The sequence below is a fragment of the Gorilla gorilla genome, chromosome 6, assembly GCF_029281585.2.
Source record: "Gorilla gorilla gorilla isolate KB3781 chromosome 6, NHGRI_mGorGor1-v2.1_pri, whole genome shotgun sequence".
NCBI classification, from domain to species: Eukaryota; Metazoa; Chordata; class Mammalia; order Primates; family Hominidae; genus Gorilla; species Gorilla gorilla.
The window spans coordinates 82,559,224-82,585,091 of record NC_073230.2 but is presented as its reverse complement, the minus strand read 5'-3'; the positions used below and the strand labels follow the sequence as shown (position 1 = coordinate 82,585,091).

Below are 25,868 nucleotides of genomic sequence, written 5' to 3'. Positions count from 1 at the left end.
TGTTTTTCTTTACCAACTTCTATTACACTGTTTACTACATTGTAGTTATTTATACTACATTGTAGTTATTTACTTGCTGACTCTCATCATAGACTTTAGCTCCTTGAAGTTAAGGACATTATGATTCATTTTTGTACTGCATCACCCAGTGCCTAGTGAAGAGCAGACGTTCAGTTAAGACTTGTTAATGAATGAATGAAAAGGATTAAAATAATTACGTTTTTCACTAATTTTCTATGATTTGACTAGATGACAGAGCACGTAGATCGCCACGAAAACTTCCTACTTCATTAAAAAAAGGAGAAAGGAAATGGGCTCCTCCAAAATTTCTGCCTCACAAGTATGATGTGAAACTACAAAATGAAGATAAGGTTAGTTGACACTTTACTTTTTACATGTGATAGATGTTCTTTAAGAAAATATCATAGGGTTGCTTTTGTTGGAGAAAATGTGCTGAAGAAAAATGTAAATGAATGTACAGCAGATTCTGAGTGGTTTTGTAGTTACAGTAATTAATGACTTCAAGTTAATGTAAATTATATTTTCTTTCCTAGAAGATACCATGCTTTTCCTCTTTTTTATAGGAGTTACTAGAGTGTAAGTAATTTACATTTGAGCTTGAAATTCAGTTTGAAAATTAAGAATCTGTTCCCAGCAGTTATGGACTTTCCAAGGAAATCACTCTTCCCAGTTAAAAGTAGAGCAGTCAGGCCGGGCGCGGTGGCTCACACCTGTAATCCCAGTACTTTGGGAGGCCGAGGTGGGTGGATTATGAGGTCAGGAGATCGAGACCATCCCGGCTAACATGGTGAAACCACATCTCTACTAAAAATACAAAAAATTAGCCGGGCGTGGTGGCGGGCGCATGTAGTCCCAGCTACTCAGGAGGCTGAGGCAGGAGAATGGCATGAACCTGGGAGGTGGAGCTTGCAGTGAGTGGAGATCACGCCACTGCACTCCAGCCTGGGCGATAGAGCGAGATTCCTTCTCAAAAAACAAAACAAAAAAAAATTAGCCAGGTGTGGTGGCGCGCACCTATAATCCCAGCTACTCAGGAGGCTGAGGCAGGAGACTCGCTTGAACCTGGGAGGCGGAGGTTGCAGTGAGTTGAGATTGCGCCCCTGCACTCCAGCCTGGGCAACAGAGAGCGAGACTCCGTCTCAAAAAAAAAAAAAAAAAAAAAGCGTTTTGCTGATTGGAACTAAGATTCTAAGAAATATGGAATGTTACTTTTCATGTATTCCTACACCACCTGTATGTGCAGAATCTTAGAAAGGTGGATTAGGAGACTGGGTGTGGAAGGCAATGCACATTTGTCTTCAGGTATAACCATTTTACAGAAGAAACAGCTAAGACCTGAGAAGTTTAATAGCTGTCAAAATTCTTGATTCAGTAAATGAAAATGGGAAGGATTGTAACCCAAATCTTTTGCTTCTTTATTTACATTGTTTTGTTCCTGCCTCAGAATGCTGACAAGTCCGATTCCATTCTGACTGTTGGTGTTATGGTTCGTGATCAGAAGCCTTGGCTGGGTTGTTAGGATTTTTTTTTTCTTTTCTTTTCTTTTCTTTTTTTGAGACGGAGTTTTGCTCTTGTTGCCCAGGCTGGAGTGCAATGGCGCAATCTCGGCTCACTGCATCCTCTGCCTCCTGGGTTCAAGTGATTCTCCAGCCTCAGCCTCCCAAGTAGCTAGGATTACAGGCATGCATCACCATGCCTGACTAATTTTGTGTTTTTTGTAGAGACAGAGTTTCACCACGTTGGTCAGGCTGATCTCGAACTCCTGACCTCAGGTGGTCTACCACCCCTTGGCCTCCCAAAGTGCTGGGATTACAAGCGTGATCCACCACGCCCGGCCTAGGTTGTTGTTTTGTTTTTTTGTCTTTTTTGAGACGGAGTCTTGTTTTGTCGCTTAGGCGGGAGTACAATGGCACGGTCTTGGCTCACTACAGCCTCTGCCTCTCGGATTCAAGCGATTCTCCTGCCTCAGCCTCAAGTAGCTGGGATTACAGGTGCCCGCCACCATGCCTGGCTAAGTTTTGTATTTTTAGTAGATACGGGATTTCACTATGTTGGCCAGGCTGGTCTTGAACTCCTAACCTTGTGATCCGCCTGCCTCGGCTTCCCAAAGTACTGGGATTACAGGCATGAGCCACTGCACCTGGACAGGATTTTTTTATATTTGAATATTGGATATTGTTAAATACAATTTTTCACAGAGTTTCTTCTCATTCAGCAAGGTAGCTGATTAAGACATGCCTAGTTTTAGGCCAGGCACGGTGGCTCATGCCTGTAATCCCAGCACTTTGGGAGGCCGAGGCAGGCGGATCACCTGAGGTCGGGAGTTCGAGACCAGCCTGACCAACATGGAGAAACCCCATCTCTACTAAAAATACAAAATTAGCCAGGCGTGGTGGCACATGCCTGTAATCCCAGCTACGAGGGAGGCTGAGGCAGGAGAATAGCTTGAACCAGGGAGGCGGAGGTTGCAGTGAGCCGAAATTGTGCCATTGCACTCCAGCCTGGGCAACAAGAGTGAAATTCCATCTCCAAAAAAAAAAAAAAAAATGCTTAGTTTTAACCACTTCCCTAAGTATCACTTGTATTCTTATTGATGAGTATAAGTATTTTGTTCACAAATAGTAAGTATTGGTTACAGGAAGAAAGAAAATGCAAATAAGAAAGAGATAGTATCTGATGTCATGCTCAGAGATAATTGGTGAATATAGATTTAGTAAATGGTAGGTAGCTCCTAAGTGACTTTTTAAAAAAAATTTTTTTGTATTCCTTCCTTCTCTGTTTCCTGCTATTAAGTGACTTTTAAAAGTAGAACTATTCTGTTTATATTATTTTATAACTTAATTTTTTCATTTATTGTGTGCTAAACATCTGTAATGTCATTAAATTTTCTTCCAAAACAGTGTTCTCAGATTTTAATGTGTGTGATAGTCACCAGGGGAGGTGATTAGATATGTTGATTCCTAACCTCTACTGCCAGAGAGTCATAAGATTCATTAAGTGTGTGGTGAGGCCCAAACATCTGCATTTTAATAGTACCCTAGATGATTCTGATGAATTTTTCTGGATTGAGAAAGTTTTTTCGTAGGACTGCAGTGTCCATTATATGTACATAGTTTCATTTAACAAATCCCTTATTGGTGTACCTTTAGGTAATAACTCTCAACCCGTTCCTCACTTTTTTGCTATTACAAGCATTTGATGACAACTTTGTCCATTTACTTCCTAAGATAAATTCTTAACGAGAGGAATTGCTGAAAGGGTATACATATTTTTAGAAAACTTTGATACATATTGACATATTGCCTAAGGATATTTTTAAATTGACATTCTGTCTCTGAAAATTATTCTCCGTTTTCTCTCTCTCAGATAGGGTCTCACTCTGTTGCCCAGGCTAGAGTGCATTGGTGTGACCATAGCTCACTATAGCTTCAAACTCCTGGGTTCAAGTAATTCCCCTGCTTCAGCCTCCCAAATAGCTAGGACTATTGGCGTATTTTGATTTTTGTACACAGAGGGTCTTGTTATATTGCCCAGGTTGATCTCTTACTCCTGGCCTCAAACAATCTTTATACCTTGGCGTCCTGAGTTGATGAGATTACAGGTGTAAGAAACCATCCCTGGCCTATATATTTTTCTTTCTAATTTGTAGCCCTGTTGATATAGATGGAATTTTGATTTTTCTGGAGAGAACGTATATTGCTTGTTCTCATTTGGGTAATTACTTTTTACCCCAGTGGTGAGTTATTTGTTTCTTTTTAACCTAGATCATCAGTAACGTGCCAGCAGACAGCTTGATTCGTACAGAGCGCCCACCAAATAAGGAGATAGTTCGATACTTTATACGGCATAATGCATTACGAGCTGGTACTGGTGAAAATGCACCTTGGGTCGTAGAAGATGAATTGGTGAAGAAATACTCTCTGCCCAGCAAGTTTAGTGACTTTTTACTTGATCCATACAAGGTAAGGTCACTGTTAATTTTTGGACAGCAGGATAAAGCATCATTATTTCTCTGATGGCTCCAGTATATTTATATTTATAGCAGGTTTTGAACTCTAACATCAGATAATGAATTAAAAATTTTTCAGGTATATCTGTTACATACAGGTTGTTATGTGAGGTTGGTAGGGGAGAGGCCACATTTAATATCTTCCCCAGTTCAATTTATTTTTTATTATGCTAGCATAATTTTAAAAGTCTATATACATGTGCTTTTGTGCCTCAGACCCTTTTTGGAATGAGGTATGGTATAAATATAAAAAGTATTTTGTTAACCAGTTACTAAGAATGAAAACTGATTTTGCATGTCGGACAAGATGATCACATACAGTGGCAGCCTTGAAAAGAACCTGGAATGAGGAGCAGTGTGTGTGATAGATTAGTGGAAAACCTAGTATTTTCCTCTTGAAGAGTAAGTTTTTTTTTGTTGTTGTTGTTGTTGTTGTTGTTGTTTTTTTTTGAGATGGAGTCTTGCTCTGTCACCCAGGCTGGAGTGCAGTAGTGCGATCTCGGCTCACTGCAACCTCCTTCTCCTTCTTCTCAGCCTCCTGAGTAGCTGGGATTACAGGTACGTGCCACCACACCTGGCTAATTTTTCTGTTTTTAGTAGAGATGGGGTTTTGCCATGTTGGCCAGGCTGGTCTTGAGCTCCTGACCTCAAGTGATCCGCCTGCCTCGGCCTCCCAAAGTGCTGGGATTACAGATGTGAGCCACCATGCCCGGCCGAGAAGGAGTAATTTTTAAAATCATCACTTTCGATTTTCCAAATATTTTTATGAAGTTATATGGTACATGTATATATTTCATTTTACAGATGGGGAATCTGAGGCCTAGTCTAATCAGAACCAACAGAAAGTGATGACAAGACTTAAGACACTGGCCTAGGATTTCTGATTTTCTTTTCCATTTCAAGCTTTACCTGTTAAGGTGTTTTTTTAATGTAGGTTTTGAAAGTACTTAATGCTTCTTTCATTGGTAAATGTAACGCAGCATACTGGCTGATAATTTTCATCTTGGTCTCTGGGCCAGCGTAGAACCAGAAAAGGGCTCTTGATCCATTAAAACTAGGTCACATTTCCAGGATTTCTTTTTTTCCCATTTCATTTAATTATGAAAATATAAAGACATCTGAAGTCATAACAACTAAATTTGCTCAATTATCTTAAGTTGATTATGGTGACAAAAGCATATTGAAAAATAATTTTATTTCTCCAAAACATTAGTAAAGACCTCCAGTCATGGTTTTAGCACTTAGCAGATTTTCTTATTCTAGACCAGCAAGATAAGTGGTGTCTTCTGTTATGCTCTTTAAATTATTATTATTTGCTTAAAAGGAAAAATTTAGAAAGTAATTGGCTTTTTCTAGATCAGGACTAAATTTTCCATGGAACTATAATTTTTTCTCAGATGTTTGTTTTTGTTTGTTAAGGAGAAATTTGAGTTCACTGTCATTTTGTTGCCACAGAGTTTGGAACCATGATTCAGCTTTCTGTGGTCTTCACATGAGATTCCTATCTTCACTATATGAGAACTCCATGAAACCATCTCTAAATGGGTTTTAGACTAATTCTTGGATTACTTGAGTCCTTAATATTTTCCTCTTTTCTAATCTTACAGCTCTGTTTTATGTATTTTAGTTTAGTGATTCAAGTATGTGAATAATGTGAAAGACTCTTTTTATGGGTAAAAGATTTTTTGAGTTTCCTAAGACATAAAAGCTGATCCACACTTATTTCTTACTTTAGAGACAGGGTCTTGCTCTGTTACCCAGGCTGGAGTGCAGTGGGACAATCACAGTTCACTGCAGCCTGAAATTTCTGGGCTCAAGTGATCCTCCTCCCTCTGTCTCACCAGTAGCTGGGGACTACAGGCACGTACCGCCACGCCCAGCTGATCCACAATTTTTGTAGGAGAGAGAGACTAGAACTCCAGGAACTTAAAACCTGAAAGGCAATTTCTGAAGAAATAAGCTTCTCCCAGAATTTCTAGTGGGGGCTTAACTTACTAATGTTATGAAATTTGGCTATAATTTAGGTTAAGACTAGGAAATGGAAGCTTGCTTAAAGTGCTGGAAGATGGCAGTGATTTTACTCAGAAAACTTAAGACTCATGTAAAATACTGGTCTACAAAGTTAAAGGCATATACTCAGGTTTATTATTTGTTTTCCCTACCTTAAACAATAATTTCTTATTTCCTAATACTATTTGACATGTCACTGATTGTTTTCTGTATATAAGCTATTTATAAAATTAGGACTTTGCCTTCTCAGCCAGGGCAAAACATAGTAACACAGATGATAAGTAGAACCTAAAACATTGCTTTGTTTTCTTTCTTTTTCTAGAAGAAATTTAAAATAATCTGTTGAGGATTAAAGTTGATCACATAGGACCCATCCATCCAAAGGCATGGGATGTTTTCTCTCTCTGTATACTCTTTGGTTTTTGTAGAATGTAATGTTCTGTCAGGCTCTGAGTGCATTTACTGTAGAGTGAGACCAGGTGTAAAGAGAGTGAGTTCTGAGCAATAGTTTTTAGCAGGCCAGGCGCAGTGGCTCACGCCTGTAATCCCAGCACTTTGGGAGGCCGAGTTGGGTGGATCAGGAGGTCAGGAGATCGAGACCATCCTGGCTGACATGGTGAAACCCCGTCTCTACTAAAAATACAAAAAATTAGCCGGGCGTGGTGGTGGGCACCTGTAGTCCCAGCTACTCGGGAGGCTGAGGCAGGAGAATGGCATGAACCTGGGAGGCTGAGCTTGTAGTGAGCCGAGATCACGCCACTGCACTCCAGCCTGGGCAACAGAGTGAGACTCTGTCTCAAATAAATAAATAAATAAAATAGTTTTACCAAAGGACCCATAGTGAGGGCTTACATGGGAGAGAGGAAAATTATGTAAAGATACAGGAATTTTGGGTTGTTATCTGAGTACCTAATATGATGATGAGGGTGTGTTTGTGGTTTTCTAAAATCTTTGTAGAATATAAATTACTTGAGAATAAGAACTACCTTGCTTATTTTATATCTTGTAACGTTTAGCATAGTATGTTGCATATAATAGGTAACTGGCTATTCATTTTTTCTTTCTTTTTTTTTTTTTTTTAATTGATCATTCTTGGGTGTTTCTCACAGAGGGGGATTTGGCAGGGTCATAGGACAATAGTGGAGGGAAGGTCAGCAGACAAACAAGTGAACAAAGGTCTCTGGTTTTCCTAGGCAGAGGGCCCCGCGGCCCTTCGCAGTGCTTGTGTCCCTGGGTACCTGAGACTAGGGAGTGGCGATGACTCTTAACGAGCATGCTGCCCTCAAGCGTCTGTTTAACAAAGCACATCCTGCACCGCCCTTAATCCATTCAACCCTGAGTGGACACAGCACATGTTTCAGAGAGCACAGGGTTGGGGCTAAGGTCACAGATCAACAGGATCCCAAGGCAGAAGAATCTCTCTTAGTACAGAACAAAATGAAAAGTCTCCCATGTCCACCTCCTTCTACACGGACACGGCAACCATCCGATTTCTCAATCTTTTCCCCACCTTTCCCCCCTTTCTATTCCACAAAACCGCCATTGTCATCATGGCCCGTTCTCAATGAGCTGCTGGGTACACCTCCCAGACGGGGTGGTGGCCGGGCAGAGGGGCTCCTCACTTCCCAGTAGGGGCGGCCGGGCAGAGGCGCCCCTCACCTCCCGGACCGGGCGGCTGGCCAGGCAGGGGGCTGACCCCCCCCACCTCCCTCCTGGACGGGGCGGCTGGCCAGGCAGAGGGGCTCCTCACTTCCCACTAGGGGCGGCCGGGCAGAGGCGCCCCTCACCTCCCGGATGGGGCGGCTGGCCAGGCGGGGGGGCTGAACCCCCCACCTCCCTCCTGGACGGGGCGGCTGGCCGGACGGGGGGCTGATCCCCCCACCTCCCTCCCGGACGGGGCGGCTGGCCGGGCGGGGGGGCTCCTCACTTCCCAGTAGGGGCGGCCGGGCAGAGGCGCCCCTCACCTCCCGGACAGGGCGGCTGGCCGGGCGGGGGGCTGATCCCCCCCCCCTCCCGGACGGGGCGGCTGGCCAGGCAGAGGGGCTCCTCACTTCCCAGTAGGGGTGGCCGGGCAGAGGCGCCCCTCACCTCCCGGACCGGGCGGCTGGCCAGGCGGGGGGCTAACCCCCCCCCACCTCTCTTCCAGTCGGGGCGGCTGGCCGGGCGGGGGGCTGACCCCCCCACCTCCCTCCCGGACGAGGTGGCTGCCGGGCGGAGACGCTCCTCACTTCCCAGACGGGGTGGCTGCTGGGCAGAGGGGCTCCTCACTTCTCAGACGGGGCGGTTGCCAGGCAGAGGGTCTCCTCACCTCTCAGACGGGGCGGCCGGGCAGAGAGACGCTCCTCACATCCCGGATGGGGCGGCAGGGCAGAGGTGCCCCCCACATCTCAGACGATGGGCGGCCGGGCAGAGACGCTCCTCACTTCCAGGATGTGATGGCGGCCAGGAAGAGGCGCTCCTCACTTCCTAGATGGGATGGTGGCCGGCCAGAGACGCTCCTCACTTTCCAGACTGGGCAGCCAGGCAGAGGGGCTTCTCACATCCCAGACAATGGGCGGCCAGGCAGAGACGCTCCTCACTTCCCAGACGGGGTGGCGGCCGGGCAGAGGCCGCAATCTCGGCACTTTGGGAGGCCAAGGCAGGCGGCTGGGAGGTGGTTGTAGCGAGCCGAGATCACGCCACTGCACTCCAGCCCCGGGCGCCATTGAGCACTGAGTTAACGAGACTCTGCAATCCCAGCACCTCGGGAGGCTGAGGCTGGCAGATCACTCGCGGCTAGGAGCTGGAGACCAGCCCCGCCGACACAGCGAAACCCCGTCTCCACCAAAAAAACACAAAAACCAGTCAGGCGTGGCGGCGCGCGCCCGCAATCGCAGGCACTCGGCAGGCTGAGGCAGGAGAATCAGGCAGGGAGGTTGCAGTGAGCCGAGATGGCAGCAGTACCGTCCAGCCCCGGCTCGGCATCAGAGGGAGACCGTGGAAAGAGAGGGAGGGGGAGACCGTAGGGAGAGGGAGAGGCAGAGGGAGAGGGAGAGGGAGAGAGTTCATTTCTTGAAGAAGTTCCATTTGTTGGAGAAAAATGCCACTGACATTTGGGCTTTAGGGGCAGCATAATTTTTTTGTAGGCCCAATGACTGGGAGGAATGATTTACAAGGCAATTGGGTGATAACTGTCATCTAAGATGAAATCTCTAGCTCATTTTCCTCTCGTAATACATTGCAGCCCTATTTTGTTAGTCTCTCCATCGTGTTTGAGCTCTTATTTTAGACTGATAAATCCTAGTAGGGAAGCCTTTGGATTAGAGATGTAAGAAGAAAATAACACTTTAAGGCATTTGGAATCCTGCATGAATTTAGCCTTGTTCTTAACACGTTTTAATATTTTATTGAATAATTTTATACAGGAGAATTGACAAAACACTACCAAATTTCTGTGTACTCTTTAATTAGATTTCCTCAGATGTTAACATTTATCATATTTGTTTATCATTCTCTTTTTTTTTTTTTTTTTTTTTGAGGTAGGCCTTATGCTGTCTCCCAGGTTAGAGAGCAGTGGAATGATCATAGCTCACTGTAACCTGGAACTTCTGGCTCAAGCAGTCCTCCCACCTCATGCTTCTGACTAGCTAGGATTACCGGTGCTCACCACCATGCCCAACTGATTTTTGTGTTTTTTTATTTTTTGTAAAGATGGAGTCTCACTCTTGCCCATGCTGGTCTTGAGCTCCTGGTCTCAAGTGATCCTCCTGCCTCAGCCTCCCAAAGTGTTGGGATTACAGGCGTGAGCCACTGCATCTGGCCTAATCTGCTGTCTATATACACATGAATTATTTTTTCCTGAGCCAAGTAATTTTCCAGACAGGATGCCCTTTTACAGAATACTGGAATATGAATTTCTTAAAAACATTGATATTTGCTAGCTCACACCTGTGTAATTCTAGCACTTTGGGAGGCTGAGGTGGGAGGATCACTTGAGTCCAGGAGTTCAGGACCTTCTTGGGCAACATGGCGAGATTCCATCTCTAAAAAAACAAAACAAAAAAATCAAGGATATTTTCCAACGTAACTACAGTACAGTTGTCAAAATCAGGAAGTTAACATTGAAATAACTCTATTATCTAATCTATAGTTTTTACTCACATTTTCCCAGTTCTTCAGTAATCTTTTAACCAAAAAAACAATTTTGTTTTGCTTTAATAGGATCCATTGTGCTACCATGTGTCACATGTTCACATTTACTTGTCTCTTTGGTCTCTTCTAATCTGGGACAGTCCCTCAGCTTTTCTTTGTCTTTCAAAACCTTGACGTTTTGAAATAATAGAACCCGGTTATATTGTAGAATGCTCTTTGATTTTGGTTTATTTCTTCATGATTAGATTCAGGTTATGAATATTTGGACATTAAGAATTGATGTATTCTTAGTGCATCATTTAAGAAGGCAGTGACATAATTTTGTCCATTACTCATAGTATTACATATTTTATTTTTTTTTTATTTTTTGAGACAGGATCTTGCTCTGCCCAGGCTGGAGGTGCAGCGGTGTGATCATAGCTCACTGCAGTCTTGACCTCTGGGCTCAAGCAATCTGCCTACCTTAGCCTCCTGAGTAGCCGAGACCACAGGTGTGCACCATGAAGCCCAGCTAATTTTTATTTTTAATTTGTTGAAGAGACAGGGTCTCGCCATGTTACCCAGACTGGTCTCAAACTCCTGGGCTCAAGCAATCCTTCCCCGCCTCGACCCCTGAAGTGTTGGGATTACAGGTGTGAGCTATCATGCCTGGCTGATCTATCTATCTATATCTATCTGTCTGTCTGTCTGTCTGTCTGTCTGTCTGTCTGTCTATCTGTCTATCTATCTATCTATCTATCTATCTATCTATCTATCTATCTATCTATCTATCTATCTTCCTCCCTCCGTCCCTCCCTTCCTTCCTTTGACAGAGTCTCGCTCTGTCGCCAGGCTGGAGTGCAGTGGTGCAGTCTTTGCTCACTGCAACCTCTGCCTCCTGGGCTCCAGCGATTCTCCTGCCTCAGCCTCCCGAGTAGCTGGGACTACAGGCACCCACCACCATGCCTGGCTAATTTTTCTATTTTTGGTAGACATGGGGTTTCACCATGTTGGCCAGGATGGTCTCAATCCCTGGACCTTGTGATCCACCAGCCTCGGCCTCCCAAATTGCTGGGATTACAGGCATGAGCCACCACACCCGGCCTGATTTTTCTTTAAAGTCTCGCTCTTAAAGTTTGTTTGTTGTGTATGGCTGGGCGTAGTGGCTCTTGCTTGTAATTTCAGCAGTTTGGGGGGCTGAGGTGGGAGGATTGCTTGAGCCCATGAGTTTGAGACCAGCCTGGGTAACATGGCGAGACCCTGTTTCTACATACACAAAAAATTAACTGGGTGTGGTGGCATGTGCCTCTAGTCCAAGCTACTTTGGAGGTGGAGGCAGGGTGATCCCTTGAGCCCAGGAGGTCAAGGTTGCAGTGAGCTGTGATCATGCCACTGCACTCCAGCCTGTGTGACAGACAGAGTGAGACCCTGTTTTGGGGGGAGGGAAAAAAAAGTTTGTGAGTTAGGGGTTAGAACAGAAGTACTTTAAAAGGTAAATTATATTGTTGAAGGAATGGTTGCTAGAAGAAAAAAATGAAAAGTAAGTTATATTATTTTGAGAACACTTTAAATGTATTTTATAGTAACAAATTTTGCAAACTTGCTAATAAAGGCATGTGGAAATTGAGAAAAGCCCACTATTTGAGTGTTGTCCTCAGAGTTGCCCTGGGTGAATGAGAACAGTGAGATAAGAATCAATATGGATTGCCAAGGTTTGCTAATTCAGGGTTTTGCTGCCTAGATTATATTGCTTATTATTAAGTTGTGTGCAGCATCTGAATGAGCTGCTACAAGTAATTTCTTTAATTTTTATCCTTTTTTTAATCAAGAAACAGGAGTTGCAGACAGATATTTGTGGTTGTGGTGAGTTTCAAGTGACAGGAACAAATGTAAAATTGTGGACGCTCTCTTTTTCTTTCAACCTTCCATGTTGCCGAGACAGTCATAAATATTTTTTTCTGTTTAGCAGTTAGAAAGGGCCTTTGGCAAAAGTTATACTGCTGGTAATTCAGGTGTCCTTTCTTCTCCCTCCCCATCCGCTAGTCTGGTAGATTAACTGTGCTGAGTGGGGGATAGGGAGCACTGTTAGCACATAAGTGGTTTTATACTTTTTCAGATCCCCCTGAGTCCAGCCATGCCGGCTCCCATTTGGCTGTGACTGCCCAGCATGCCCCATGCTGAGATGATCCCGTTACTGAAGGACTGCTCACGTGGGGAGCCGGCCTATTGGGAGGGGGTTGGGTGAGTTCATTTATTTCATTTTTAAGAAAAAAACAAAAAAATGGTGTGGCTTGGCACAAAAACACACCTTACGAATAAAAATGGGTTGCTAGACCCTCATGGCTAAGCCATCCCACCATTTTCTTGTATCATTTCTTCATACTACTATGCTTCTAAGTGGAAGAAGTTCAAAGAACCTCATGTAAAATGTGAGTGATTTTTCTTTTAAAATAGAACTATAATCAGTAAATAAAGAAGTGTCCCAGTTATTGTAACAGACCCTATTAAAACATACCTATTTAAAATGCTAAAAAATGAAACTTAGTCTCCTTTTTAGCGATAAATTTCATTTTAGGATGACTTTAAATATATAATCTGTTGTTCTGAGCATTAGAAAAAATGTCCGCCTGTATGTGTGTACTCTGAAGATTTTCCAAGGCTGACTGAAGAAGGTTGTTAACTTTTTGGGGGCACACATTTGTTCTTATTTCCTGCCAGGGTAGTAATGGGTCTTGCTCTGCAATTTGGATGGTCTCTGCCATATTCTCTTTGGAGTACTGATAGTATTACTGTGCATGAAGAGATTGGAGTCTTAAATAAGTTATCTTGGCTTATTTTTCCTAGCATTTTGAAATACAGTTCTGGGAAACTAGAATGAGGAAATTCTGCATCTAGGGAAAGTAATCCCGGAGTCATGGATAGGGTTTATATGTTGTAAAGCTATAAAGCCTCTTTGTCAGCCCATTCTAAGGATGGTTATTGGAGATTGGGGAACAACACATTCCAGTTTCTTTTTGTTTGTTTGTTTGTTTTTTTGAGACGGAGCCTCGCTCTTTCTCCCAGGCCAGAGTGCAGTGGTGGGATCTCGGCTCACTGCAAGCTCCGCCTCCTGGGTTCACGCCATTCTCCTGCCTCAGCCTCCCGAGTAACTGGGACTACAGGCGCCCGCCACCGCGCCCGGCTAATTTTTTGTGTGTTTTTAGTAGAGACGGTGTTTCACTGTGTTAGCCAGGATGGTCTCGATCTCTTGACCTCGTGATCCGCCCGCCTCAGCCTCCCAAAGTGCTGGGATTACAGGCGTGAGCCACCCCACCCGGCAACACATTACAGTTTTAATCAGGCAACAAAAAGGGCAGAGGAACAATAACCTGCAGTTGCCTGGAACTCTTCAAAGGCCAATTGGCCTTTGAAGTTAGATAGCTTAGCCAAAAGAGGGATTTGTTAAGTATATCCTACTCAGTGTAGGCCATATTTTTTTCCTCTGCGTGTAGCCATGGTTCTGTGGGCTCGTTTCTCTCATTGTATCTTTAATGTTTAAATCTTTTTTTTTTTTTTTTTTTTTTTTTGAGATGGAGTCTCGCTCTGTTCCCCAGGCTGGAGTGCAGTGGCGCCATCTCAGCTCGCTGCTAGCTCCACCTCCCGGGTTCAGGCCATTCTCCTGCCTCAGCCTCCCGAGTAGCTGGGACTACAGGCGCCCGCCACCGCACCTGGCTAAATTTTTTTGTATTTTTACTAGAGATGGGGTTTCACTGTGGGCTCAATCTCCTGACCTCATGATCCGCCTGCCTTGGCCTCCCAGAGTGCTGGGATTACAGGCGTGAACCACCACGCCCAGCCCCTAATGTTTAAATCTTAATTGGGGTCTGGCTGGGTGGCTCATGCCTGTAATCCCAGCACTTTGGGAGGTGGAGGTGGGCGGATCACCTGTTTGAGTTTGAGACCAGGCTGGCCAACATGGTGAAACCCTGTCTCTACTAAAAATACAAAAGTTAGCCAGGTATGGTGGCACACACCTGTAATCACAGATACTTGGGAGGCTGAGGCAGGAGAGTCGCTTGAGCCTGGGAGGTGGAGGTTGCAGTGAGCCAGGATTGCGCTACTGCACTCCGGACTGGGAGACAGAGCGAGACTCTATCTCAAAAATAAAAAATAAAAAAACATTTAAATGGCTTTATAGTACACCTTACTTAATTTTACTAAACCTATTTGCTTTTCTCCTAACAAGAGCATAGGTGTTTTACTGTGTGATCCCTGGGATTTATCTCACCTTAGCCATTTCCCTGTACCCTTTTTTAAGGGGCTCATAATTTCGTTATTCAGTAATCCTTAGCTGTTTTCTTGCCTGCAGTCTCATCTCAAACTAGCCTAACCTACTTGTCTTTAGACTTCTTCTTTACATGTTGCTCTTTTCTCGTTAGTCCCTTCTGTTGAAAAACTGGATGTTCATATCTGTGAGTGCCATTGATGTACTTAGCTGATTTTGGTAATAAAAATCAAGTATTTTAGAGTTGATCTAGTCTTTTCCCTAATCACATAAAGCAACAGTTTTCTTCTGAAATGGGCTGTATTTTGGATTACTTGACTTGGTTATTTCAATTAGTTTGCATTTTAGCTACCAGGCATTTTTCTTTGTAATTATCTTTTTTAAAGCATTCCACTCAAAGAGTTTGGTTTTTCTTTTTTTCAATACACATTTAAAAAGAGAAGCAGTGGTATCATGACAAATGGACCGGACTGTAACCTGTTAACTGATTGTATATGATGGAGATGAGGCATGGGAGGTATGAGGAGATGAGATGTGTATCAGGAGAGTGGGAACATGAGTGGACTAAAGGAACATACTGTGTTTGCTAGGTGATGTGGAGGACCCGTTTGAGGTGCCTGGCAATGAATTTAAAGTGAGACCACTCACTTTTTTTTTTTTTTTTTTGAGGCAGAGTCTTGCTCCATCGCCCAAGCTGGAGTGCAGTGGCATGATCTCGGCTCACTGCAAGCTCCACCTTGCGGGTTCATGCCTCAGTCTCCCAAGTAGCTGGGACTACAGGCGCCCGCCACCATGCCTGGCTAATTTTTTTGATTTTTAGTAGAGACTGGGTTTCACCGTGTTAGCCAGGATGGTCTCGATCTCCTGACCTCGTGATCAGCCTGCCTTGGCCTCCGAAAGTGCTGGGATTACAGGTGTGAGCCTCTGCACCCAGCTGAGACCACTCACTTTTATTTATCTTTTATTTTAGCCATGTTTCAGCTGAACATATGCAGGGCAGGAGTAAATAGAGTGAGTTAATCAGGGTTATGGTTTTTCCAAGTAGATACAATAGAATAAGAGAGACAAGGGAACTATAGGTTTATGTGAGATTAATTATCATGATTGACTAAAATTTAATCTGGGTAAAGCAAGACATGGGGGTTAGGATGGTGAAAATGTAATAAAATTAATGGATTTAAGGTTCTGGTGAGATTGAAGGATTGTAGAGTTGTGGGACTGGAGGGAGTGGATTTGGAACATAAGAGGGTATGTTCAAAGAGAGGATGGTGTGAAATTAGTTGTGGGAATGAGTTCTTCTTCTTTTTTTTTTTTTTTTTTTTTTTTGAGACGGGGGTCTTGCTCTGTCCTCCAGGCTGGAGTGCAGTGGTGTGATCCTGGCTCACTGCACCCTTCTCCTCCTGGGTTCAAGCGATCTCGAGCCTCAGCCTCCCGAGTAGCTGGGGTGACAGGCATGCGCCACCATGCCTGGCTAATTTTTGCATTTTTAGTAGAGACGGGGTTTCACCATGTTGGCCAGGCTGGTCTCCAACTCCTGACCTCAAGTGATCTGCCTGCCTCAGCCTCCCAAAGTTCTGGGATTGCAGGGGTGAGCCACTGCGCCCAGCCAGAATGAGTTCTTAAAAGTGTTGGGCGAGGACAAAGGGGAGTTTGAGGCCCAGGTCAGGAGGTGTCTTTATCTATGAGCAGTGTTCATGTTGTTCTTACACTCACTGATGCTTCTATAAGAAAATGTACCTCAGAGTTAAGACAAAAGTACTTTAAACAGTATCATTTCTACTTAAAAGCATAAAATGCCCTGAATAGGAACCAACAGTGAAAGGATGAAAATTCAGTCTTTGTTTCAAGAACAGTGCTTTTTAAACTTTTCAGATATTGCCATTTTGTAGATCAGATATCCTTAATCTGGGGTCCATGGATGGATTCTCTGAAATTGTATGCATAGTTTTTGTCTACTATTTCTGCTGGAGGGGTTCACAGATTTTGTTTAAATATTTAAGAATCATTAATATACATAAACAGAACTAGTTACATAGCAAAAATGTCTAGTATTAAGTCTGGATGTCAAGGGAATTTTGTGTTGACAATGACAAAAACATTAGCTAACATTCATGTCTTTGTTTTTTCAGGGACAAAGTATCTATGAAGAGATATGAATATGTAGCTTTACCTGAATAGCTGGGGAAGAGGGCCTTTAAGATGCTTAAATGTTGCTTAAGTTAGTTTTAGATTTTGAAATTAATTTTGCTCCTATTCTTAAATTCTAGTATATGACTCTCAACCCTTCTACTAAGAGGAAGAATACTGGATCCCCAGACAGGAAGCCCTCAAAGAAATCCAAGACAGACAACTCTTCTCTTAGTTCACCACTAAATCCTAAGTTATGGTGTCATGTACACTTGAAGAAGTCATTGAGTGGCTCGCCACTCAAAGTGAAGAACTCAAAGAATTCCAAATCTCCTGAAGAACATCTAGAAGAAATGATGAAGATGATGTCGCCCAATAAGCTGCACACTAACTTTCACATTCCTAAAAAAGGCCCACCTGCCAAGAAACCAGGGAAGCACAGTGACAAGCCTTTGAAGGCAAAGGGCAGAAGCAAAGGCATCCTGAATGGACAGAAATCCACAGGGAATTCCAAATCTCCCAAAAAAGGACTGAAGACTCCTAAAACCAAAATGAAGCAGATGACTTTGTTGGATATGGCCAAAGGCACGCAGAAGATGACACGAGCCCCACGGAATTCTGGGGGTACACCTAGGACCTCTAGTAAACCTCATAAACATCTGCCTCCTGCAGCCCTACACCTCATTGCATACTACAAAGAAAACAAAGACAGGGAGGACAAGAGGAGCGCCCTGTCCTGTGTTATCTCCAAAACAGCTCGTCTTCTCTCTAGTGAAGATAGAGCTCGTCTCCCAGAAGAATTGCGAAGTCTTGTTCAAAAACGCTATGAACTTCTAGAGCACAAAAAGAGATGGGCTTCTATGTCTGAAGAGCAACGGAAAGAATATTTGAAAAAGAAACGGGAGGAGCTGAAAAAGAAGTTGAAGGAAAAAGCCAAAGAACGAAGAGAGAAAGAAATGCTTGAGAGATTAGAAAAACAGAAGCGGTATGAGGACCAGGAGTTAACTGGCAAAAACCTTCCAGCATTCAGATTGGTGGATACCCCTGAAGGGCTGCCCAACACGCTGTTTGGGGATGTGGCCATGGTGGTGGAATTCTTGAGCTGTTATTCTGGGCTACTTTTACCAGATGCTCAGTATCCTATTACTGCTGTGTCCCTTATGGAAGCCTTGAGTGCAGATAAGGGTGGCTTTTTATACCTTAACAGGGTGTTGGTCATCCTCTTACAGACCCTCCTACAAGATGAGATAGCAGAAGACTATGGTGAATTGGGAATGAAGCTGTCGGAAATCCCCTTGACTCTGCATTCTGTTTCAGAGCTGGTGCGGCTCTGCTTGCGCAGATCTGATGTTCAGGAGGAAAGCGAGGGCTCAGACACAGATGACAATAAAGATTCAGCTGCATTTGAGGATAATGAGGTACAAGATGAGTTCCTAGAAAAGCTGGAGACCTCTGAATTTTTTGAGCTGACATCAGAGGAGAAGCTACAGATCTTGACAGCACTGTGCCACCGGATCCTCATGACATACTCAGTGCAAGACCACATGGAGACCAGGCAGCAGATGTCTGCAGAGTTGTGGAAGGAACGGCTTGCTGTGTTGAAGGAAGAAAATGATAAGAAGAGAGCAGAGAAACAGAAACGGAAAGAAATGGAAGCCAAAAATAAAGAAAATGGAAAAGTTGAGAATGGGTTAGGCAAAACTGATAGGAAAAAAGAAATTGTGAAGTTTGAGCCCCAAGTAGATACAGAAGCTGAAGACATGATTAGTGCTGTGAAGAGCAGAAGGTTGCTTGCCATTCAAGCTAAGAAGGAACGGGAAATCCAGGAAAGAGAAATGAAAGGTAAAATTTTATGCTGAGAGAAAAGGGGAGGCTCTGTAGAAGATAGTAAAAGAAAGGAAATTACTGAGGTAATGGTAGGGTCTCTGTTTGTTTACTTATTTCTGTATGTAATAACCCAGCACCTATTGGTATGTATTTTATTTTTTATTAGTTCTGTTGATAATTTCATATTTCAGCTGGAGTGTTCAGCCTGGCATTCTGATTAGTTAATAAGTTAATGTGATGTTGACATCTTTTCTGGGTTCAGTAAAGGACCAAATCTACAAATAGAAATAGTGGAAACAACATAGGACTTGGGAGTTGACTGACCTGGGTTCAGGTTCTAGCTCTGACTTAGCTGTAGTACAGTGTTTCTTTGGGCAGGTTACTTATCCGTGCCTCTCTTTCCTCATATGCTTGATAAGATTGTTGTAAAATTGATTGACAAGGTATTTGAAGCCCCTAGCACAGTCACCAACTCAGATAGTAATCTGTCCTTTAAGATTTAAGAACTTAAAAATTTTGGGCTTTGATGGCTCCATCAAATCTGAACTTTTAAAAAGCAGCTTTATTAAGAAATAATCGACATACAGTATAATTAGTTCACTTATTGTGTATAATTTAGTGTTTTCAGTAGAGTCACAGATAATGTACAACCATTGCCAGTCAATTTTGTAACATTTTTATCATCTCAAAGAAACCTGCTACCCATGAACTGTCATTACCCCATTTGCCCATCCTCCCCAGCCCTGAGCAACCACTTGTCTACTTTGTCTCTATAGATTTGCTATTCTAGACATTTTCTCTAAATGGAATTGTATAATAAATAGTCTGTTGTGACTTTCACTTAGCATAATGTTTTACATGCTACAACATGAATGAATCTTGAAAACATTATGCTAAGTGAAAGAAGCCAGTCACAAAATAGACCACCTCTATTTAGTTCTAAAACTTTTTTTTTTTTGAGATGGAGTCTCGCTCTGTCACCCAGGCTAGAGTGCAATGGTTTGATCTTGGCTCACTGCAACCTCCGCCTTCTGGGTTCAAGCGATTCTCCTGCCTCAGCCTCCCGAGTAGCTGGGATTACAGGCATGCACCATCATGCCTGGCCAATTTTTGTGTTTTTGTAGAGATGGGGTTTCACCGTGTTGGCCAGGCTGGTTTCGGACTCCTGATCCACCCGCCTCAGTCTCCCAAAGTGCTGGGATTACAGGCGTGAGCCACTGCGCCCGGCCAGCCACCATGCCGGGCCAGCCACCATGCCTGGCCCCAAAACATTTTTAAAAGAAAACCCAAAAGTCACTCACTCTTCTCCCTTGTCCACATCCCCCAGCAACCACCAATCTGTTCTCTGCATCTATGGATTTACCTATTCTGGATATTTCATGTAAATGCAATCATATAATATGTAGCCTTTTTATGGCTGGCTTTTTTCACTTAGCATATTCTCCAGGTTCATCCATGTTGTAGCATGTGTTAGTACTTCATTCCCTTTTATGGCTGGATAATACTCCATTGTTTGGATATACCACGTTTTGTTTCTCATTCATCACTTGATAAACATTTAGATTGTTTTCATCTTTTACCTATTATGAATAATGCTGCCATAAACATTCATGTATGAGTTTTTGAGTAGTCATATACTTTCATTTCTTTAGAGTAAATACCTCGGAATAAGATTGTTGGGTCATATGGTTATGTTTAACCATCTGAGAAACTGCCAGACTGTTTTCTAAAGTGGCTGCACAATTTTACATGCCCACCAGCAGTGAATTAAAGGTTCTGACTTTTCTCCTTCCTCATCAATACTTGTTATTTTCTGACTTTTTGATGATAGTCATACTAGTGGGTGTGAAATGGTATCTCATGGTGGTTTTGATTTGCATTTCTTTGATGGCTAATGATGTTGAACCATCTTTTCATGTGTCTCCTGGCCACCTGTGTATCTTTGGAGAAGTATTAATTCAGATCATTTGCCCATTATTAAATTGAGTTATCTGATTATTATTGAGTTGTAAGAGTTCTGTATATATTCTAGATACAATTCTCTGTCTGATACCTGGTCTACAAATATTTTCATCTATTTTGCGTGTTGTCCTTTCACTTTTTTTTGGGGAGACGGAGTTGCGCTCTTTTTTGTGCCCAGGCTAGTGCAGTGGCGTGATCTCAGCTCCCTGAAACCTCTGCCTCCTGGGTTCAAGTGATTCTCTTGCCTCAGCCTCCCGAGTAGCTGGGATTACAGGCGTGTGCCACCACACCTGGCTAATTTTATATTTTTAGTAGAGTTGGGTTTTCACCATGTTGACCAGGCAAGGTCTCGAACTCCTGACCTCAGGTGATCCGCACGCCTTGGCCTCCCAGAGTGCTGGGATTATAGCTGTGAGCCACTGCACCTGGCCTGTCCTTTCACTTTCTTAGTAGTATCATTTGAAGCACAAAAGTTTTTTAAATTTGATGAGGTTCATTTTATCTATTTATTCTTTTGTTACTCATAGATTTGGTGTTAGATTTAAGGATCTTTTGCCAAATCCAGGGTCATGAAGATTTACTCCTGTTTTCTTCCAAATGTCTTAATAGTTTTGCCTCTGAAATTTAGGTCTTTTATTTTCAGCTAATTTTTATAGTGTAAGGTAAAAGTCCAGCTTTATTTTTTTTGCATGTGGCTCTCCAGTTGTCCTACTGCCGTTTTTTGAAATGACAAACCTTTCCCCATTGAATGGCCTTGACACGCTTGTCAAAAATCATATGACTGTAGGATACATTGGCTTATTTCTGGACTCTGAATTCTATTTCACTGATCTGTATGTCTGTCTTTATGTAAAAGCCACACTGTCTTGATAACTTTGCTTTGTAGTAAGTTTCGGAATAGGGAAGTGTTGATCTTCCAGCTTGTTCTTTTTCAACATTTTCTTTTTTATTTTATTTTGAGACAAGGTCTCATTCTGTCACCCAAGCTGGAGTGCAGCAGTGTGATCTCAGCTCACTGCAGCCTTGACCTCTTGGGCTCAAGTGGTCCTCCCACTTCGGCCTCCCGAGCAGCTGGGACTTACAGGCATGTGTCACCACGCCTGGCTAATCTTTTTATTATTTGTGGAGGCTGGTATTGAACCCCTAAACTCAAGCAATCTTCCTGCTTCAGCCTCCTAAAGTGCTGGGATTACAGGCCTGAGCCACCAAACCCCGGCTTGAATAGTTCTTTCATTAGAAAATGTATATTCCTTTTAAAACAAATTTTAGTTTACACTACTTAAGGCCATTGAAATATTTTTACATATGTATGCATACTGTGCCTGAGTATACATATGTAATGTGTACTTTCCATTTTATTTATTTTTTTGGATACAGAGTGTCGCTCTGTCACTCAGGCTGGAGTGCAATGGTGCGATCTTGGCTCACTGCAACCTCCACCTCCCAGGTTCAAGCTATTCTCGTGCCTCAGCCTCCTGAGTAGCTGGGATAACAAGGCATCTGCTACCACACCCAGCTAATTTTTGTATTTTTAGTAGAGATGGGGATTCACCATGTTGGTTAGGCTGGTCCCAAAACTCTGACCTCAGATGAACTGCCTGCCTCAACTTGCCAAATTGCTGGGATTAAAGGCATGAGCCACTGCCCCTGGCCATTATATTTACCATTTTAAAGACATGAACAGGCCAGGCTCGGTGGCTCACAGCCTGTAATCCTACACTTCGGGAGGCTGAGGCAGGCAGATCACGAGGTCAGGAGATCAAGACCATTCTGGCCAACACAGTGAAACCCTGTCTCTACTAAAAATACAAAAATTAACCTGGCATGGTGGCGCATGCCTGTAATGCCAGTTACTCAGGATGCTGAGGCAGGAGAATTGCTTGAACCAGGGAGTCTGAGGTTGCAGTGAGCCAAGATCGGCCACCGTACTCCAGCCTGGGGGACAGAGCGAGACTCTGTCTTTAAAAAAAAAAAAAAAAAAAAAAAAAAAATTCAGCTGGGTGTGGTGGTGCCTGTAATTCCAGCTACTCGGCCTATAATTCCAGCTACGCGGGAAGCTGAGACAGGATAATCGCTTGAACCAGGGAGTTGGAGGTTGCAGAGAGCCGAGATCACACCACTGCACTCCAGCCTGATGATAGAGCGATACTCCACCTCAAAATAAATAAATAAATAAATTAATTAATTAATTAGCTGGCTGTGGTGGCACACGCCTGTAATCCCAGCTACTTGGGAGGCTGCGGCAGGAGAATCGCTTGAACCTGGGAGGCAGAGGTTGCAGTGAGCCGAGATCATGCCGTTGCACTCCAGACTGGGTGACAGGGTGAGCCTCCGTCTCAAAACAAAACAATACCTATCAAGAAAGTATAACTGCGGCCGGGCGCAGTGGCTCAACACCTATAATCCCAGCACTTGGGGAGGCTGAGGTGGGCGGATGACCTGAGGTTGGGAGTTCAAGACCAGCCTGACCAACATGAAGAAACCTTGTCTCTACTAAAAATACAAAATTAGCCGGGCGTGGTGACACATGCCTGTAATCCCAGCTACTCGGTAGACTGAGGCAGGAGAATCACTTGAACCCGGGAGGCGGAGGTTGCGGTGAGGCGAGATCATACCATTGCACTCCAGCCTGGACAACACGAGAGAAACTGTCTCAAAAAAAAGAAAAAAAAAAAGTATAACTGTATTCCAGATGAAGCAGAATGTAGGTTAAAACCTTCAGCTCTATTTTGTCTGAAACGTAATAATTCCTTCTTGCATTTTTGGACTGCTCCACTGTGTTTTATATTTATCTTAAGAGAAAGGAAAAGAAGATGATACTCTGTTATTTGTATGGAAACAAGGGACAGAATATTAGTGTTTTACCAAGATCAGTATTTGGATTAGAGTTCAGGTCTTTGGATAACTAGTTCAGTGCTGTGACCTCTGAGACAGAATGTGGTCTTCCTTTGGTGGCTTGTCCTAAGTTGGTTTATGTTTGTTTGTAGTCTTGGGAGACTGAACTTTTCCTTGACTGTAATTGGGCCATCACTCACTCTCTCGCTTTTTTTTTTTTTTTTAATCATTTACCTTTGTACTATTTTCTACTATAACCATTGTTACAAATACACAGTTTCATTTGGGCTAGAAAACTGTTTATCAAAGGTAACAAATTCCATGTTTTAAATAACTGGAATTTATCTTAAGTTTTTAAAGTAACATCTTTAGACAGATGCATTTTCCAGATTTACATCTTATTGTAGATGTTATTGTCAATAGACAATCAGGGTTAAAAATTATTGCGGCTGAGTGCAGTGGCTCACATCTCTAATCCCAGCACTTTGAGAGGCCGAGGCAGGAGGATCGCTTGAGCCCAGAAGTTTGAGACCAGCTTGGGCAAACATAGTAAGACCCTGTCTCTAAAAAAATAATAAACACTTTTTAAAAATTGTGACATTGTAAATAGCATTGCTCTGTACCCTGTGGTGTCAAGGTTTGTGACAATTATGGAAAAACTTAACAAAATTAGCGGGCTGCTTTTGTTGAGGGAAATTTCTAACTGAATAAACCTAATTAATGAATGATCAGAAATAAAATTTTTATCATTAACAGTAACTTGCTGAATAATTAGAAAAATAGGTGTTCAATGTAAAATAATTATTATCCACAAGTGCGCCCCTGCTGTTGCTTTTCAGGTTTTTTTTCTTGTCATCAGGGCTATTAAGCCAAATTACCGTCAGATTCCTCAGGACTGAAATATGTTTTTTGAAATAGTTATTTTACTAGTTTTATTTATCGTGATCTTTTTGAGGATCCTGTAGGTGCACCTGTCAGAAGATGTTTCAGTTAGTCCTATTTATGGACTGTTAACTGTTTCTTCAGGATTGTTTAAAATATATTAAGAAGTGATATTTTGGCTGGGTGTGGTGGCTCACGCCTATAATCCCAGCACTTTGAGGGGCCGAGACGGGTGGATCAGTTGAGGTCAGGAGTTCGAGACCAGCCTGGACAACATGGGGAAACCCCGTCTCTACTAAAAATGCAAAAATTAGCTGGACACGGTGGTGTGTGCCTGTAGTCCAGCGACACAGGAGGCTGAGGCGGGAGAATTGCTTGAACCCAGGAGGCAGAGGTTGCAGTGAGCCGAGACCGCACCACTGCACTCCAGCCTGGGTGACAGAGCAAGACTCTGCCTCAAAACAAAAACAAAAAGAAGTGATATTTTGGAGATAAAAGATTTTGCATTGAGTTGAGGGATGAGATGTCACCACAAATTCAAGGAGTGTAGGAGGACTAGATGTTGCTGCCTTACATGTAATTTCTTGTAACAGATTAGAATTAGAGAAAGCAAACTAAGATTTGATAACTACTGTACACTAGGCACTTTTTACTCCATATTTTATTTAATTTGTAAGAGTGGGATTTACTAGGAAAATATCTGATTTGAGTCTTTTTATTTTTAACAGTGAAACTGGAACGCCAAGCTGAAGAAGAACGAATACGGAAGCACAAAGCAGCTGCTGAGAAAGCTTTCCAGGAAGGGATTGCCAAGGCCAAACTAGTCATGCGCAGGACTCCTATTGGCACAGATCGAAACCATAATAGGTCAGTTCCTAAACCAAATTTTTGTTTTCTTTAGGACTATTTACATTGCTATTAGTTAGGAAAATTTTCTAAAGTACAAGAATAGACAAGCTTCTCTCTTCAGTTTTCCAATTCTTTTTGGAAACAGAATTGTTGATGATTATTGAATATTAACTGCCAAATGCTAGAGTTGCAAAGTTAAGTAAGACATATTCCTGCCCTTGAAGATACCACAAGTAGGAAGCTTACATGATAGTGATAGGTGAAATGTAATCCAAATACAAGTCTTTAAAAATGGCAGTAGGTTTTAAATACATACATTTTGTGAAACCTAAAGGTGAAATATTAGTAGTTACACAAATTAGGGCTGGGCGTGGTGGTTCACACCTGTAATCCTAACACTTTGGGAGGCTGAGTCGAGAGGATTGCTTGAGGCCAGGAGTTCAAGACCAGCCCGGCCAACATAGCGAGACCCCATTTCAATTTAAAAAAGAAAGAAATTATACAAATTACAGACATTAAGTTAGTCTCCAGTTTCAACATTTCTCGTATACTTTGATTTACCTTGCAATTTTTATCTGTCTAGAGTTCTGAAGAGGAAGAATTCTGTAAACTGTGGTTTTGAATGCTCAGTGATACTCTGTATTATCTTCTCCAGCAGTAAAATCATCCTGCAATCCTGATCTATTCATGTCTTATTAATACTGGTTGTGATTTGTAGATACTGGCTCTTCTCAGATGAAGTTCCAGGATTATTCATTGAAAAAGGCTGGGTACATGACAGCATTGATTACCGATTCAACCATCACTGCAAAGACCACACAGTCTCTGGTGATGAGGATTACTGTCCTCGCAGTGAGTATATCTGTATATCTAAGAGTTATTTCACCCTGCTCAAGTGGGCTCAACATTAAGGACTGCTTTTCCTTTGTCACGTTTTCCATTTGCAGAATTTCTTTATTGTGGTCTTAGATC

General features: G+C 42.9%; 1 protein-coding gene across 2 annotated transcripts in view; it reads left to right on the top strand.

The window, feature by feature from the left end:
- Positions 1–25,868, top strand: part of BAZ1B (bromodomain adjacent to zinc finger domain 1B) — an 84,087-nt gene that overhangs the window by 29,254 nt on the left and 28,965 nt on the right. For both annotated transcript variants that reach the window (XM_063708599.1, XM_031012695.3), the window contains exons 5-9: positions 250–371; positions 3,786–3,983; positions 16,682–18,383; positions 24,776–24,914; positions 25,615–25,748. In XM_063708599.1, coding sequence (XP_063564669.1) covers positions 250–371; positions 3,786–3,983; positions 16,682–18,383; positions 24,776–24,914; positions 25,615–25,748 — 2,295 coding nt within the window. The remainder of the gene's footprint in view (positions 1–249; positions 372–3,785; positions 3,984–16,681; positions 18,384–24,775; positions 24,915–25,614; positions 25,749–25,868) is intronic.